Source organism: Schistocerca piceifrons, chromosome 2 (assembly GCF_021461385.2).
Source record: "Schistocerca piceifrons isolate TAMUIC-IGC-003096 chromosome 2, iqSchPice1.1, whole genome shotgun sequence".
Taxonomy (NCBI): Eukaryota; Metazoa; Arthropoda; class Insecta; order Orthoptera; family Acrididae; genus Schistocerca; species Schistocerca piceifrons.
Genome location: NC_060139.1, coordinates 692,532,066 through 692,547,697, shown reverse-complemented (window position 1 = coordinate 692,547,697; position 15,632 = coordinate 692,532,066). Strand labels below are relative to the sequence as shown.

The following is a 15,632-nucleotide window of genomic DNA, read 5'->3' as shown; positions in this document are numbered from 1 at the left end:
CCACCTCCAGGCCACCTACCCAAGCTACCTCCCCTATATGTGAACGATCCAGTTTCATGTTTCGCACTGGTGGAGCACCTCTTTGAGCTGCATCAAGTGACTGATGACAACTACAAGTTCCTATGTTTGGCTGCACACCTTCACGACCACTCAGATTTAATTTGTGATCACCTACTTTCACCTCCACCGTGACCAAAGTATGAGTTTGCCCTGAAAACGATATAGGACCGACTTGGCTGCTCGCCACAGGAATTGATAATCAAGATTCTGTACGATGAGGACCTGAGGACTCGCACTACGTCACAACTTTGGCGCTACCTCAGGTTACTCGTGAGTAAACACACGATGCCAGACGTCACTCTGTGGGTCGTAAGGTCTGCCAAGTTACCTGCCAACCTACAGATACATCTACTGCCACACTCTTTCAAGTCTATCAGTTCTTGCCTACACATCGCAGATCAGCTGTATGTGCTCCTGCACCAGAAACACCCAGCTCATCCTCCATCGCTGTGTGACACTACACCTCCTTCTTACCAGCCGTCTGCAGGCAGGGGCAGGGCCCGTTTTGCTACCATGCCTTCTACACCGCCAGGCAGTACTCGTTTGCTCTCTCCTCTTTCCGAGCACTGAAGACTCGCCCATGCTCCATACATCCCAGTTTATGTCCCAGAACATATCAATGAGGACAAGCCTCCCTCGCTATCACAGTCAACGTCACCACCACATCTGGCTCATCCACACTGTTGGTACCACAAGATATTTGGGGCTGAGGCCAAGAAGTGCAGGTTACCTTGCCAACACCCAAACACCAACTGCAGGAACTAAGTGACACCGAGTACTGAGGGGAACTCCACGGGCATCCCCTAACATGCACTCCATCCACTCATCCCCTCAGCCGAGCAGTCGTTTATAAGTGAAAGACATTTCATTGCAGTTTGTCTATCTAATTGACACTGGCACTAACGTGTCTATCATACCTCGATTGTTGGCTCCTACTGACTTATCACCGATGAAGTCTCTCCTACGAGCTGTCAACGCATCAACGTTACAAGCTGTCAGTTCTGTGAAAGTGTTGGTGCACCTATCCCCTTCTCTTTATTTCCCATGGACCTTCTACATCGCCGAACCAATTCTTGATACGGAATTTTTGTCCCATTACAAGCTCTCCCTGATCGTAGTCCAGTGTTCAGTGTTACATCACCCGTCTAACGCTCAGATACCGTGCTCCGGCACCCATACTCCTCATTCCGTTTCCGCCGCAACATGGGATTTAGTTCGCAAGTGTTCCGCCCTCGCAGGCAAGATTGTGACCTGCATCACTAACCTGCCTTCAGAATATGACTCAGCCCCGAGAATGACGAGCTGAAACAATGAATTGCTCACACTTACAATGAGCTCGCTGCGGCCTGCACCTCAGTGTTGAAACTGCAATCCGCAGTTCCTTCACCAGATTGAAACTCATCACCAAGCATCAGTTCAAACACTCATTAGGTTAGTTCAAAAACATTCATTGTGAGTGACGATTCGTGCTCAGTGACCTCTGCACCACCCAAGCGCCCACTACACGCAGTGCCTTGTGTTTCAAACAGTGTCTAATAACAGTCGCTCGCGCAGCACGACCACGCCCACTATGCAGGCAGCCACCCCACTTGTTGATAAACATTCCCCCTCTCCCACACACCAGCCAAGCAATTCGGTGGCCATTGCTGTCCTTCGCACAATGCCAGTACCTCTCTTGCCTGTGCCAGTTACCCAAGGCAAAGTTAAGAATAGACAGTCGCTGCGCACCTCACTTCACTCCGTGCTGCATGCGCAGCCAACCTCTACAAACAAGCACTTGCCGCACTTGCGTATTAGGCATGTGACTTTCATGCTGCCTTTTCCCACTTGTGTTAACAGCTATGCCTCGTTGCGCCCTACTCGTCCCAAAACTTCACGTCAGAACGTTACTCAGCCTCGTGTGCAGTTCTCAGTCTCTTCTGTCACTGACGGAACGACACACAAGATAATTACCACTGCTTGCCTTCCTATTAGACAAAAGGTTAGATGCCTTAGCCCCATTAAGTTGTACGCAGCCCGGCAGCAAATTAACAGACTTCTGGAGGCAGGCATTCTACAGCCATCGGACAGCAATTGATCTTCATCAATTCACCTCGTCGCTAAACACAACAGTTATTTTCAAATGTGTGGTGATTACAGACATTTAAATGCTCGCACTGTCATGGACAATTACCCTGTTCCAAACATAAATGATTTCACTCATATATTATCGGGCAGCACAATCTTCAGTGTGATTGACTGCAAACATGCTTATCACCAGATTCCCGTAGTGCCGGAAGACATTCCAAAGACTGCAATCATCACACCGCTCAGTTTGTTCCAGTACAACTTCATGCCATTTGGTTTAAAGAATGCGGCACAAACGTGGCAACATTTCAATGACTCAGTCTTACGACAATTCAAGTTCTGCTTCACATACCTGGATGATATACTCATTTTCAGCAAATTGACTGAAGACCACGAAGATCATTTATCCCAGGTCCTCCAGACTTTAGCATCCAATGGTGTCGAGGTCAACAAAGAAAAATTCCAATTGAGTCAGCCTTCTGTGACGTTTCTGGGTTACACTGTCTTCACAGACGATATACAGTCTACCAAATCCTGCATGCAGGCTTTCACATCATTGCCACCGCCAGCTACATAGAAAGATCTCAGACGTTTCATAGGTACTATAAATTACTACCGCCATCATCTTCCTTCTGCTGCCGCCATGCAGGCCCCACTGACGGACTCACTCTCTGGCAAACAAACTTTGGGCATTAAACCAGTCCATTGGACTGAACCCATGCTAGAGGCTTTCAGGGCTCTTGAAACAGCTTCAGCTCACGCGGCTGTACTTGCCCACCCTGATCCGTCTGTCAATTTGTTCTTCACTATGGACACCAGCAACATTGCGGTTGGGGCAGTATTACAACAGAGCAAAGGCGACACAGTTTCACCACTTCATTTCTTCTCCAAAAAAACTCTACAGCACAGAAGAACTATTTTGCTTTTGATAGAGAGCTTCTGGCAGTGTACGAGGCCGTCAAACATTTCTGCACTGACATCGAGGGCTGTCCTTTATTCATTCTTACTGATCATAAACCACTGGCGGATGCCATCTGCAGGACACAAAAGTTGGCACTGAGGATAAGGTCAGCATTCCCAGTGTAATCATCTGGTGTCACAGCAACTGGGCTGAGCTGCCACCCTGTCATGCCATGAGTTTGCTCTCGTCCAGACAAGTCTGACAATGCCTGTGACAGTTCATGCCTTCACCAGACAGATACAGCTGTTGTCAGCCTTCCTCATGAGGGTATCACAGCGCTTTGTGCTCTCATCAAGTCTGGGTCCCATGAAATATTATGTTGGTTTCATCACTCCCTCCAGTGTTTTGCTTCTCCTCTCTTCCACCTATTCTCTGGCTTCTTCAGCAAACAAAAAAAGACTCTTCTGCCACCATGGGCCATTGTCCTTCCTGATGCTGTTCCCACTGCTTCGTGCCTTTGCTGAGCCATTGCAGTCATGATTGGCCTGTCCTCATGAAGCCGGTGCAATGTTCTCTTCTGGGTGCATGTGACAATGAGCTCATTTCTTCTTCTTCCTTTCAATCCCCTGGTATACATTGACCTGTTTCCATGACATCTTTCATATCACTTCAGGACTCTCTATTGGTCCTTTCTACTTTCATGTTCCTGTGCACACCTCACGTTCCCACTTTCCATTACATCTTTCAGAACCCTTCAGGACTTACAACTGGTCCTTCCCCTTTGCATGCTCTTACGTATGTCATTCATTCCATGCTGCCATTCCCATTTCCTCAGGAAATGCTGCTAGTCTTCCCTTGTACATGAATTTGAATTCAATAGTGTTACCACCACACAGACCCACTGTCCGCCCTCTGGGTGCAATTCACGTTCATCCAGATGTATCGTTTTCTGTATCGTCATCCAAGGTGCTTCTCACTTCCTCGCCTGTCCCCATCACCTCGGCACACAGGGCATGAATAAATGGTGGAGGGAAATGTTCTCTTGGGCAGTACCCACAACTGTTCAACATTAGGAATAACTAGAATTTGTTATGAAAATTAGTTGCGTGATCAACAACAAATGAGGTATTATATCAATATCACACATTAGCAGTTTTAGTTGAAAACTGTGGGATCAAGAGCATCAGATGAACAGTTACTGCAGTAATAAATTCAACCAATAAAATTTCAAATACCTTCTCATGCATATCTGCCTTTTCTACCCAGATAAAGTCTCTAATCAAATAAACTCTATTAAAAATCAGACTAAAATATTTTATTGCTAATTATTTACCTGATCTTAACTTCAGATTAAATATGACACCTACATGTCTAACATTATAAAGAACAATTCAATTATATACCATTCAGGAGAAGTGTTGTACCATGTACAAGAATTTCACAGCTCCACATGAACAAGTAACCAATTTCATTTTATTTGAGATTTGATTTTTTATTGATCCAGTTTCATCATCCAGCACAAATTGTACAATTGATATTGGACAGGTCAAAGATAAGTTACAATAATACATAACAATCAAACAATGGGAAATCCAGGATGGAATGTAACAATACGAGAGAAGGGAAGTTGCTACTCACCATACAGTTAAGATGCTGAGCCGCGATAGGCACAAGTGTGTGCAAGTTGTGCTTGCATGAGTGTGTGTCTGCGTGTGTCTATGTGTGTCTACTGCTGACAAAGGCCTTAATGGCCAAAAGCTATGATTGTGTGAATCTTTTTATTGTGCCTATTGCAGCTCAGCATCTCCGCTATATGGTGAGTAGCAACTTCCCTTCTGTCGTATTGTTACAATAATACATAGTATTAGCAAAATAGTAGGGAAATTAAAAATAGGTACCTATTACAGTTAATTTTGTTACATATTCAGAAATTCTCTGACAGAATAGAAACAGTGCTTTATTAGAAATGCCTTTAGTTTAGCTTTAAATATTGGATGAGTAGCATTTTTTATTTCCCCTGGTATCTTATTGTGTAGTATTACACCAATGTTAATTATGCTCCTCTGATAGGTGGTTGTTCTGTGATATTTTTGATGTATATTTGATTTCCCTCTGGTACTGTTGTTGTGTACGTTTTTTTGTCTGCAGCAGTTTGTCTGTTTTCAGGAGGTAGTCCCTAGTGAACAAGATAGTTTCATAAATGAATAAACTTGGAACATTTAGAACACCAAGCTCAGTAAAATGGGATTTATAGGACTCCATCTTTTTAAGGGAACAAATTATTCTTAGAGTTGTTTTTTGCATTCTAAAAACCTTTACAATGTGAGTCGAATATCGCCAGAAAACGATCCCATATCGGACTAGTGAGTGGAACTGTGCATAGTATGCCTGCAGTACTGTTGTTTTTCTTGTTGTAGCCTTTAAAATTCTTAGGCTGTAGCACACAGATGATAGTTTTCTAGACAAGTTATTAACATGTGTGTCCCACTTTAAGTTTTGCTGAATCCATAGACCCAAAAATTTTGTGACACTTACATTTTCTAGGGGATCATTTTTGAATTGTGGTTGAATAGACATTTGATTAGTTGGAGGAATTAAATGAAAATCAACACACACGGTTTTTTTCAGTATTTATAATGAGTTTGTTTTTTGTGAACCACTCAGAAAGTCTTTTCATAGAACTTTCTGCTGTGGACTGCAAAGTTTCTGGACTGGATTCAGTGAGCAATATGCTGGTGTCATTAGCAAACAGGAAAGTTTTTGTGGGACTCATATATTCAACTAAGTCATCCACATAAATCAAAAAGAGCAGTGGACCTAAGATTGAGCCCTGTGGTACACCATATCTTATTGGTAATTCGCTAGAAAGAAAGGAGCTGTTTCTTGTTTTGTTCATTTTGTTGAATTCATACTGAAGTGATACTTTGTGCCTGCGATTTTTTTTGTATGAACACAAACAGCTATGTGCTACACCTCTTACTGCTCATCTTTCTAATTTTTCGAGCAGAATGTTATGGTCCAGGACATCAAAGACTTTTGATAGATCTAGAAAAATACCTGCAGCTAATTTATGTTGATCAAGGGATTTTAAAATGCAGTTTAAGAATTCGAAAATTGCTGTCTTTGTAGATTTAGACTTTCCAAAACCATGTTGTTGTACTGTAAGAGATGCATATTTATTTATGAAACTTAAAATTCTGTCATAGAAGAGTTTTTCTAGAATTTTTGAGAAGGAACTGTCATTCCACATAATGTTTGCCTCTTTGACTTATCTATCATAGATTCTTTGGTAGGCCTTTGAATAATCTGTGAATTCTTGGGTTACTCTATATTTCTTACAACAGTACTGCAGAAATCTGTTTCTCTCACTGGAAATTTTTATGCCTTTAGTTACCCATTACTTAGTATTGTGAGGTTTTACTGTTTTTACTACTTTCGGAAATACTACATTAAAATAGTGAAGAAAGATGCTCTGAAAACTCATGTACATGCTATCAGCATTGTTCTGAGTAGCGATGCTTTCCCAGTTTTCCTTCGCCAGTAAGAGATTAAAAATTCCAGACTCAAATTTATTAAACAAAAATTTTTTAATGTAAAAATACTTTTAAAGCCTAGACCACAATTTTCATTATAGAATTACAGCACAATGACTAGTTTTGGTTGTTTTCTACGATCATCTTCAGGTTGTTCAAATCAAAAACAGAGTGGAATATGCATTGAAAAAGATCATAATTAGCAACAGCCGTGCAATGGTATGCATTCATATTATGGGTCAACATGACTATGGCAGTATGTAATTAAAAGCTTCATTGTGAGTGAGCCAGGCTGTAAACCATAATCTTGCAAGATGAAGGTAATAAAGAAGGAAAATGGCCAGTTGCATTAGTAAAAATTGTATTATATGTTCATTATTTTCAAAGGTTCTTGCATAATTTTGCCCTCATATAATTCAGTTAATTTTGATGTGTTTTGTCAGGCTGGTTGGGCTTGTGGCATTTTACTTTTAAGATTCAACATTTGGACATTTTATAAAGATGACTCTTTTTGTACTCATGTTAGATAACTCCTTTGTAAGCTAGACTATGGAATAGCTGACAATTATAGTTACTGTTGCATGTACTTTTTTCACTGTAGTATTAGCTGTACAATTGCAAATAATGGGCATTTATTGCAATTTTGATTTATACAACAGGTCATTTTCCTTCTTTATTATCTGCATCTTGCGAGATTGTGGTTCACAACATGGCTTGCCCACAGTCAAGCTTTTAACTACACACTGTTGTAGTCTTGTTGGCCCATAATATGAATGCATTTCATTGCGTGACTGTAGCTAATTATAATGTTTTTCAATGCATAACCAACTCTTTCTTACAACTTGAATGATCTGAAGATGGTTGTAGAAAGCAACCAAAACTAATTATTGTGATTTAATTGTATTATGAAAATTGTGGTCTATACATTAAAAGTTTTTTTATGTTAAAAAATTTTATTTAATAAATTACTTTAAGACCATTGTCTCCTTCCTCACAATGTCAGGCTTCACTAAGAATCAAATTTCAGTTGGACAAGCTTCATATTCAAGCCACCAATAGATTACTTCTATACTGCTTTGGTTGACAGTGTTGTCAGTGAGGAGCAGAAGACTTGAGTTTGATGATGAACTATTTTACGTCTGTTCACAGAACTTATGCTAACACTTGTAAGCAATGTGTATGTAACTGACTGTTTATAAACTGTAACACCAACAACAAACATTACTTAATACAGTTACTCCAACATTTTCCTAACTGAAATTGCTCAGGTCTGATTTATTCCATTCTGTGTTGAGTGGAAACATCTGTATGTTCTGTGGCATGACAGAGCTGATAGTTATTAGTGATTGTCAATGATGTTTATGTTATTTTCAAGGCTATAAACAAATTTTATGTGAGGTCACAGTGATCTACAGTTTGTTTAGTAGGATGTATTTCCCTGTACAAAAATATTAAAAATGTTGCACAACTTGGCAGGAGAGAAGGAACTAGGATTGTATACATATTTATGAAAGGAAGATCCTCTCTTCTTCTGACAGCAGTATATAATAATTTCTTTTATTTCTATGACAAATTATATAATTTTTTTAGTATTACTATAACTTACTGAATACATGAATTACTGGAGTTTGGATATTACTTTTGCATGTACCTTATATCGACAATCTTCTCCACCTGAGACTATGAGATTGTTGCTAGAATTCCATGCAGCCTTCAGAATCAATCCATCATGTGCTTTCCACTGTAACAATCATAAACAGAACAAATGGTGTCATCTGAAATGAAACATTAACATTTTACAGAAAATATAAATAATTAGTTCTATTTCAGCATCTGCAGATCATATATGGCTTCAGAGACATGGAACCATTCAAGACATGCATAACTCAGATACTATAAACTTCTTCTACATGTGGGTCAATAGCAGAAGAGCAACAGGTGTCGCATAAGTTCTGTTGCAAACATGTAGGCTTTATCCACAGTATGGACCATTATATGGAAGAGTGAATGAATGACTTAACTCTACAAAAGAATCAACTACCCCAAGAATTGCCACAATTTTCCCAGTTCTACTTCTGAAAATGTTAGTCATACATGAATCAAAAGGAAAATTCACCTGAGAAAACTTTAAAATTACAAGAAGATAGAACAGCTGGCCTCTACTTCACTTCAGAGGACTGAATTGCAGTACAACTGATAGACATAAAAGTAGGAAAAATTGTACCTTAACATCTGGAACTGTTACTTACTTCCTCAGGAAGAAAGAGGATAAACTGTGGAAGGTTAGAAAGAAGGGTCAAGTCACTCAGACACTAATATGATAGGGACCAACCTGTTATGATGATGCAGGAAGGCAAAGATGAAGGGGGTGTTTACAGGGAGAGCAAGTGATCAAAAGCAGTACGTCAGTATGCACTGTGCCAACTACAAATGTGAGTTAAGACTCAATATAGCTGTTCACTTTGATATGTACACATGTAAGAAAAAAATACATTGTCTGACAGTAAAACAGAAGCACCCATAAGGCATGGTTGGATGCCAATATAACTTCAAGCACATACACACTATCATTGGGTATGTAAATGATTAGCATTATAATTCTCTGTGACTGGTAGAAAGGGGACCAGATGGCACTCATGTTTAGTGTTGTCACAAAGCCTGATTTGGTATATAAAGGGCATGAAGCATGTCAGATGTTGAGTGAACAATGTGATGGACAAGAAGACACTGTGTACTCATCTGAGACAGAATTATTGGTACATGACAGTTTACAAGAGACCTCATTTTGAGTTTCAATTTGCACAGCTGGTCAAATCATGCAATATCCAGATTTGTGTGACATTCAGATGTGACAGTCATGCAATGTTGGACTACTTGGAAATGTGAGAGCACGCATAGTTGTTGTCAAGGTACTGGTCATCCACATCTGACCACCACACCAGAGCATCAGCAAATTGTGCACCAAGCATGTCATAATCCCTTCACATCTGCTACTGCCATTCGAGAACAGTACTTGAACTCCCTGCAAAATTCTTGTCATCCCACACTATTGGCTAGGGCTAGCAGTAGCTGGTCTAGAAATTACTGTTCTATGCACAGGGTACCAATAATACCACAATAAACATGGCTGCATTTGGAATGCTGTCATGAACAAGAAGCACAGACTGCTGATGAATTTCATTGCATTGCATTGGTATAGTGATACTGTTCTACCCCAGATGACCAACATCAGTGGGTATGTTGGTGACCTCAACTTGGAAAGAGGTCCCATTCTTCCAATGTGTTAGAGAGACACAGTAGTGTTACTCCTGAAATAATGGCGAGGGTCGCATTTGGGTATGATTTCAGTTCTTGGGTACTTGAAAGGACAATGGTAAGTCACAGATATCCTGTCTCCTCCTGTGTTACTTCTTATGTCATAGCACAAGACCCCCAGATCTGTCCCAAAGAGAACACATGTGGGTCCAGCTCAGATGTCAACTCTGTCTGAGTGTCAGTATCAAGGACATCATGACCAGCTAAAACAGCCATAGACTAACTTGCCTTTATGACACCATTCCCAACCAAATCAGGACACACATCCAGTAAGAGAAGGTTCAATGTCATACTGATAAATAGGATCAATACTGCTAATTTCTTTGTAAATTTGACATGATTTCGTAATCCATGAAATAATATCACACACCCAATCAGCCTGTGAAGTTTCATTCCATTTCCACCTCCTCTTCTGGGTGCTTCCCTCTTTTGTCAGATAGTGTATGTATGTACTTCTGCAGCTGTAAGAGTGTGAGAGAGGAAAAAATTCGTGCCCATTAAAAATTCAGTAAACTGAAATAAACTCGTGAGTGTCATAAGTGAGTTATATATCTACTATGTTTCTTTACTTGTGGACACAGATATTCTTATAACACAGCTGGATGTACCAAGGGATCAATTAATATAATTATTTATACATCCAGGGAGGCTGTTAGGCGCAGTGTGAAAGAATACATTCACTGATACCAGGTCATGTGACGAAACACCCGAAGCAGGTTTGCTGCAACCAGCTGATGTTTACAGAAATCCCTCAAGTGTAACTATTGATGATGGTGATTTTGCTCTACATAGTTTTCTCCTCAACTGTGATTTGGACTTTGTGTTACCTATTGTTGATGTCTGGCTACCACACAGACTTGTCTGCCTGGATAATGCAGTATTGTCTTCAAACAAAGTTTAATTGACAGTTTTGATTTCAGTGGATGAACTGACAGCTGATGAGTGCACCAAGAGCATGCTTCATTCCAATGCTTCCCAATCAAACCTACAAACAGTGTCCTCTTGTACTCAAAGGTTAGTTTTTAAAGAAACTTCCAGAGCACTGAATTGGCCACAAGGTATCCACTTCCAGGAGTTTCCCATTTTGTGTATTTAGAGAACTGTCAGGAACTATTATCTTCTGTGACTTATTTTATTTGTACATAATGGGTGTTTAATAAAATCTGTGTTGTCGAAGAAGCACCCTGACAACAGATATTTCTACAGACAGCTTATGCCACCCTGTAAATTTTGGCATACTGTTATCCATAAATAGTGCAATAGTATTTGATACAAAATTGTAAGTTAAGTGGAATTAGTTTTTATTAATCATTTATTTCAATTCAAAAATGATTTACATTAATGTATAACTTAAAAAGTATCTCTTTGCAGAGGGGCGCCCAAAAAAACCAAACTAATTTCTTGGTGGGCAAAGCTTTCATAGTGCCACATTTTGCCACCAGGAGTGCACATAGCAAACATTCCAGAGTCAGTAAGCTGTGTGCCATCATTGAAGGTGGTGAGGACTATTTTTGATTGAGTTTATAGTGAAACTGTTTTGTGTGGTCAGATTCAGGATTTTGTTCATAAAAAGTGGAACAGAAACCCTTGAAATGTTAAAGAGACATACAGGAATGATTGTATGGGGGAAACTCAAGTGTTTGTGTGGTTTTCTATTTCAGAAATGGTGAAATGTCAATTGATGGCAAACCTCATTCTGGCCATCCTTCCATGGATCAAACACATGAAAATGTTGAAAACATTAGTGCAATCATCAACAAAGACCAATGATGGACCATTAAAGAAATTGTGGAGCTATTGGGACTGACTTGGAGTTCAGTGCAGTGAATTGTGATAGGAGATATGGGAATGAAAAACTGGCTGCCAAATTCATGTCACGACTGCTGACTGCTGGACAACGACAAGGTTGTGTGTAATCACGTTGAGCTTTGAAAGAAGAGTCCTGAAATGGTTCAAGGTTTTTTTCAAAAATTATCACAGGTGGCAAAACTTTGTGCTGTGCTTAAGATCATGAATCAAATCAACAATCAAGCCAGTGGATGACAAGTTCGCCTCACCCCAAGCAAGCTCATCAGGTGAAATCAAACATTAAAAGAATGCTAATTTCTTTTTTCAATGTGAGAGGAGTTGTCCACTCAAAGTGTGTTCCGCAGGGTCAGACAGATAACCAGCTTATCTACTTGGGAAGTTTTGAAAAGATTGTACAACAGTATGTGGCAGAAGCAGCCAGATTTGTGGCAGTTGGGTAGCTGGTTTTTCCATCACGACAACGCCCCTGCTCACACAGCCCTGTCTGTATGACATTTCTTGACCAAGAATGGTATGACCTCTGTTCCTCATGACTCCCCCCCCCCCTCCCCACCAAATATTCACACGACCTTGACCCAGGTGACTTTTTTTTTCCTTTCCCCTAGAATGAAAGACATATGAAAGATATTTTGAACAATGGAATAAAAGTTTAGACAATGTATGTGTGCGAGCGGAGAGTACTTTGAATGGGATTGGAGGTTTGTACTTAAAATGTGAATGAATAAGTTTAAAAAAATGTTCAGTTTCTTTCAGGTACCTCCTTGACCTCCTTAATCATCATGGATCAGATGTTAATTTGATGAGAGCACAGCAAAAGTTACTTTAGCCCATTTAGTATCCTTACATATTTCATTTCATTGTTTAATTCAACTGAATGAGATACTGACTTATATTTTATGTAATTCCCCTTAATTTCAAAATAATTGTTTCTTTATACAAATGCAAGGTTTAACAGTGATGTAAATGAATAAAATTTTCTTGAGCTTTCAGCAGTGTCAAGTGGTTAAAAATCCAAGGTGCCATTGACAACTGCCAAGTGCGCACCATGTGGCGGTGGCTGAGGATTACTTGTGAAAAAGTATGTGGCTACATAACTACGAGTTGATATAGCTCGAAACTTGAGACAATTTTGTTACTGTTCTCTTTAGCAGCCCTCTTAGATTGTTTGCATATGATGCTATCGTTTACTGTCTAGTAAAGTCATTAGAAGATTAAAGCCAATTGCAAAATGACTTGTACACAATATCTGTATGGTGTGACAAGTGGCAGTTGGCTCTAAATAAGGAAAATGTGAGATCACCCACATGAGTACCAACAGGAATCTGTTAAATTTTGGTTACATGATAAAGCATGCAAATCAAAAAGCTGCCAATTTAACTAAATAACGAGGAATTAAAATTATGAAAACTTAAACTGGAACAATCACAGAGACAATGTTGTGGGGAAGGCAACCCAAAGAGTGCATTTCATGGACAGGACACTTAGCAGGCGCAACAAGTCTACTGAAGAGACTGCCTACATTAAGCTTGTTCAGCCTCTGCTATAGTACTGCTTTGCGGCATGGATCTGGATGGAGGACATTGAATAAGTCCAATAACAGGTAGCTCATTTTGTATTATTGTGAAATAGGGGAAAGAATATCAAAGATACGATGAGTTGGGGTGACAATCATTAAAAAGAAAGGGGGGTGGGGGGATGGGAGTGTTTCTTGTTGTGCGGAGATCTTCTCACAAAATTTCTTTTGTGAATGCAAAAATACTTTATTGACACCAACATACATAGGAAGAAATTATCATTACAATAAAATAAAAGCAATCAGAGCGTGTGCAGAAAGATTTCAATCTTCATTTTTTCCAAGTCCTGTTAGAGGGCTGAACAGTAGAGAAATAATCTGAAGGTGGTTGGGCGAAACCTCTGCCAGGCACATATAAGTGTGAATTTCAGAGAAGTGATGTAAATTTAGATACAGAATACCATTCTTTTAATGGTATTATGTCCGCCCCAATAGCTGAGTGGTCAGCGTGACAGATTGCCGTCCTACGGGCCCGGGTTTGATTCCCGGCTGGGTCGGGGATTTTCTCCACTCAGGGACTGGGTGTTCAGTTGTCTTCATCATCACTTCATCCCCATCCGGCAGACAGGGGTCACCCGATGTAGCATCAACTGTAATAAGACCTGCACCAAGGCAGCCAGACCTGCCCTGTAAGGGGCCTCCCAGCCGACGACGCCAAACGCTCATTTCCATTTCCAATGGTATTATTGCATTAAATAGTTCCAAATTTAGTTTTGGTCCTAGCATTATTATTTTTTACAATGTTATCAAAATGATAGATTGCCACTCACTGTACAGATGACACAAGGCTGACAGTCATGATGAAATGACTGTTATATATTTGTGCTTTCAGCCAAAGCCTTCTTCAGAAAGGAAAACACACACATTCACATAAGCAGGCATACCTCAACACAAATGACAGCTACCTCCAGCCACTCTGGCCATATGCTAATAGTAAACTGCAGGAGCGTCTATAGAAGGGTCCCAGAACTGCTCTCATTAATAAACGGTCACAATGCCCATATAGTACTAGGGACAGAAAGTTGGCTGAAACCAGACATAAACAGTAACGAAATCCTAAACTCAGATTGGAATGTATACTGCAGAGACAGGCTGGACAGTGAAGGGGGAGGTGTGTTTATAGCGATAAGAAGTGCAATAGTATTGAAGGAAATTGACGGAGATCCGAAATGTGAAATAATTTGGGTGAAGGTCACAGTTAAAGCAGGCTAAGATACGGTAATTGGATGTCACTATAGGCGCCCTGGCTCAGCAGCTGTTGTGGCTGAGCACCTGAAGGATAATTTGGAAAATATTTCGAGTAGATTTCCCCACCATGTTATAGTTCTGGGTGGTGATTTTAATTTGCCGGATATAGACTGGGAGACTCAAACGTTCATAACGGGTGGCAGGGACAAAGAATCCAGTGAAATTTTTTTAAGTGCTTTATCTGAAAACTACCTTGAGCACTTAAACAGAGAACTGACTCGTGGCGATAACATATTAGACCTCCTGGTGACAAACAGACCTGAACTATTTGAAACAGTTAACGCAGAACAGGGAATCAGCGATCATAAAGCGGTTACTGCATTGATGATTTCAGCCGTAAATAGAGATATTAAGAAAGGTAGGAAGATTTTTCTGTTTAGCAAAAGTGACAAAAAGCAGATTACAGAGTACCTGATGGCTCAACACAAAAGTTTAGTCTCAAGTACAAATAGTGTTGAGGATCAGTGGACAAAGTTCAAAACCATCGTACAATATGCGTTAGATGAGTATGTGCCAAGCAGGATTGTAGGAGATGGAAAAGAGCCACTGTGGTACAACAACCGAGTTAGAAAACTGCTGTGGAAGCAAAGGGAACTTCACAGCAAACATAAACATAGCCAAAGCCTTGCAGACAAACAAAAATTACGCGATGCGAAATTAGTGTGAGGAGGGCTATGCGAGAGGCGTTCAATGAATTCGAAAGTAAAGTTCTATGTACTGACTTGGCAGAAAATCCTAAGAAATTTTGGTCTTGCGTCAAAGCGGTAGGTGGAGCAAAACAAAATGTCCAGACACTCTGTGACCCAAATGGTACTGAAACAGAGGATGACAGACTAAAGGCCGAAATACTAAATTTCTTTTTCCAAAGCTGTTTCACAGAGGAAGACTGCACTGTAGATCCTTCTCTAGATTGTTGCACAGATGACAAAATGGTAGATATCAAAATAGACGACAGAGGGATAGAGAAACAATTACAATTGCTCGAAAGAGAAAAGGCCGCTGGACCTGATGGGATACCAGTTCGAATTTACACAGAGTATGCGAAGGAACTTTCCCCCCTTCTTGCAGCGGTGTACCGTAGGACTCTAGAAGAGCGTTGCGTTATAAAGGATTGGAAAAGGGCACT

At 40.2% G+C, this 15,632-nt stretch overlaps 1 protein-coding gene across 1 annotated transcript in view; it reads right to left on the bottom strand.

Moving 5' to 3' along the window:
- Positions 1-15,632, bottom strand: part of LOC124777183 (intraflagellar transport protein 80 homolog) — a 430,351-nt gene that overhangs the window by 315,448 nt on the left and 99,271 nt on the right. The window contains exon 5 of the mRNA XM_047252496.1: positions 8,213-8,302. Within this exon, the coding sequence (XP_047108452.1) occupies positions 8,213-8,302 (90 nt within the window). The remainder of the gene's footprint in view (positions 1-8,212; positions 8,303-15,632) is intronic.